This window comes from Phaethon lepturus, unplaced genomic scaffold (genome assembly GCF_000687285.1).
Source record: "Phaethon lepturus isolate BGI_N335 unplaced genomic scaffold, ASM68728v1 scaffold34754, whole genome shotgun sequence".
Classification (NCBI taxonomy): Eukaryota; Metazoa; Chordata; class Aves; order Phaethontiformes; family Phaethontidae; genus Phaethon; species Phaethon lepturus.
In genome coordinates this window covers 869-1,851 of record NW_010534605.1, presented here as the reverse complement: position 1 = coordinate 1,851, position 983 = coordinate 869, and the positions used below count along the sequence as shown (strand labels likewise).

Genomic DNA, 983 nt, shown 5'->3' with positions numbered 1-983 from the left:
CAGCTGCCTTTACGCCCAGGGCAGAAGCCAGGCAGAGGAGGACTGCGGGCAAGGTCCTGGGAAGCCCCCGCTGCCCCCCAGCCCAGCAGTACCTGGAGATGTTCCTCGATGTCCTTCCTGTCGTAGGTGATGCCGCTGGGCGTGATGCAGGGCTCTCGCATCAGCTCAAAACTGATCTTCCCGCACAAGTAGTCAGGGATGTCCCGCTTCTGGCTCGAGAGAAGCGGAGCTGGGTCAGGAGGGGCTAGGTGAGCCCAGCATCAAAAAAAAAGAGGGCTGGGAGGTGGCACCGGCTCCAAGGGGGAAGCAGGGAAGAGTCTGCATGAGCAGCTCTGGCTGGGGAGAGACGAGAGCGCAGGGCTGGGGCACACTCACCTTCCTCTTCTCGTCCACTTGAGAGAATAGCTCATCCATGTCCGCCAAGTATTTGTCCTGAAAGATAAAAGGCCTTAAGGATGAGGGGATGCCGGTGTACAGGGGCTACGGGTCCCCAGGGAGAGAGCCCCCAAGCCTCCCACCCCAGGGGGGCTGGGGCAGGCATAGATGAGGTGGCAGAGCCTCCGTGGCCCCTCTCCCTTTGCAGCCCCCGGCCGGCACTCGTGTGACAGGAGTGATCCAGCTTAAAAATAACCTTCCTTTCTGGGGCTATTTTTATCCCAGGATTAGTCCCCTGGGCCGGGCCAGCACCCAGACCCACACGTGGCCGAGAGCCACTCGCATTGCACAGCCCTCAGAGAACAACAACAGCTACAGCAGCTGGGGGAGCACAAGCAGGCGCCGGCGCTGCCGGGCTGGGCCAAGAGGTGACAGAGCAGGGGTAGCTGTCACGGGGGTACACAAAAGCCCTGCAACAGCAGCTCCAGCCACAAAATGAAAGCTGAGAAGCTCTGCCCTAGCGTCTCCTGCCTTTTTCCTGCACAGCCGCAGCAGGGCACGGGGATGAGGATGGGACGAGGAAGTAGCCCCCGCCCCCCAGCTCACGA

At 61.5% G+C, this 983-nt stretch overlaps 1 protein-coding gene across 1 annotated transcript in view; it reads right to left on the bottom strand.

The window, feature by feature from the left end:
- STUB1 (STIP1 homology and U-box containing protein 1, E3 ubiquitin protein ligase) overlaps positions 1–983 on the bottom strand; it is a gene marked incomplete at its 3' end in the record, with an annotated part of 2,311 nt that overhangs the window by 615 nt on the left and 713 nt on the right. Inside the window, exons 4-5 of the mRNA XM_010285584.1 lie at positions 376–432; positions 93–209 (exon numbers count right to left, since the gene is read on the bottom strand). Coding sequence (XP_010283886.1) covers positions 93–209; positions 376–432 — 174 coding nt within the window. The remainder of the gene's footprint in view (positions 1–92; positions 210–375; positions 433–983) is intronic.